This window comes from Verticillium dahliae, genomic scaffold (assembly GCF_000150675.1).
Source record: "Verticillium dahliae VdLs.17 supercont1.6 genomic scaffold, whole genome shotgun sequence".
Classification (NCBI taxonomy): Eukaryota; Fungi; Ascomycota; class Sordariomycetes; order Glomerellales; family Plectosphaerellaceae; genus Verticillium; species Verticillium dahliae.
This window is the reverse complement of record NW_009276926.1, coordinates 454,524-455,530: the sequence shown is the minus strand read 5'-3', so window position 1 is coordinate 455,530 and position 1,007 is coordinate 454,524. Positions and strand designations below refer to the sequence as shown.

The 1,007-nt window shown below is 61.4% G+C and overlaps 1 protein-coding gene across 1 annotated transcript; it reads right to left on the bottom strand.

Annotated features, from left to right (window-relative positions):
- Positions 1 to 183: 183 nt before the first annotated feature.
- VDAG_03691 (uncharacterized protein) lies at positions 184 to 873 on the bottom strand (the record flags this gene model as incomplete). The annotated part of the gene is made up of 2 exons (XM_009653775.1): positions 184 to 474; positions 562 to 873. The coding sequence occupies 2 exons, from the start codon at positions 871 to 873 to the stop codon at positions 184 to 186; spliced, it is 603 nt and encodes a 200-aa protein (XP_009652070.1).
- Between the last annotated feature and the right edge of the window lie 134 nt (positions 874 to 1,007).

Below are 1,007 nucleotides of genomic sequence, written 5' to 3'. Positions count from 1 at the left end.
TTGGCCACAAATGGCACCGTTTGTACGCACCAACCCCCTGGGGATATTGTACCCCAACTGGGGGACCTCGAGGCAAGGGGCCTTAAATTCGGTCTCGGCCTCGGCCCCCAGGGTTTGGGAGCGATCGGCCCAGAACCTCGCGACGGGGGCACGGATGGTGGTGTCGTCTTTGGCGGTGTACTGTTAAACGTAGGGGGCGTAGGCGATCTCGCCCTTGGCGGTGGAGTCGCCCCAGTGAATTTTGGAGCTGGCGGGGGTGCCCAGGCGGTCGACCCAAAATTTTTCGGCCAGGGTGTAGCCGCGCGCGTGCTTGACCAATTGTTTTCCCGTGTCGTCGACTTCGGGCGCCGGGGGGTCGATTTTGAGGGTGCGCTGACCCGGGATTTTCCGGGGGTAATTGTCGCCTGTGTAGAGGTATTCGAGGAATTTGCCTCCGGCGTCAACGTTTTCGTTGAGCAGCTCGCCCTGGCCCGGCTGAGGGGGGGGGGGGGGGAGAAGAGGTCAGCAGGAGGGGCGGCGGCGCAAGATCAAGGGAGCCGAGAAGGGAAGGTAGGAACATACACTGCCATCATCGCTGAACTGGGCGCAAGCTTCCCTGAAGAAGGGGCTCCGAACGAGGAGAGCTTGGTGTGCTGTCAGGATGGACTCGGTGTCGTTGTTGCCAATCAACAGGGTGACGACAGGGCTCATGAGGTAGCTGATAAAGGTAGCGCGTGGCTCTGGTGCGTTGTCCTTCTCGGCAACGACAGTCTCTTCGGCAACGACCGTCTCGTCGCCCGCGACAGCCGTGGCGCCCTCCATCTCGACATCGGCGCTGGCGCCGGCGCCCGCGGCTGAGCTCTCGACGTCGTTTTCCTCGTACTCGGTGGGCATTGTGGGCAGCTGAAGTGGAGATCGATTGCTTGATGGGTGAACCTGGGGATGAGACGGTGTCAATTGACGGTCAGTATTGTTGTAGGAGGTTGCGAGTGTGACTGCCAATGCACCGCAACTGGACGCGAGCAAAG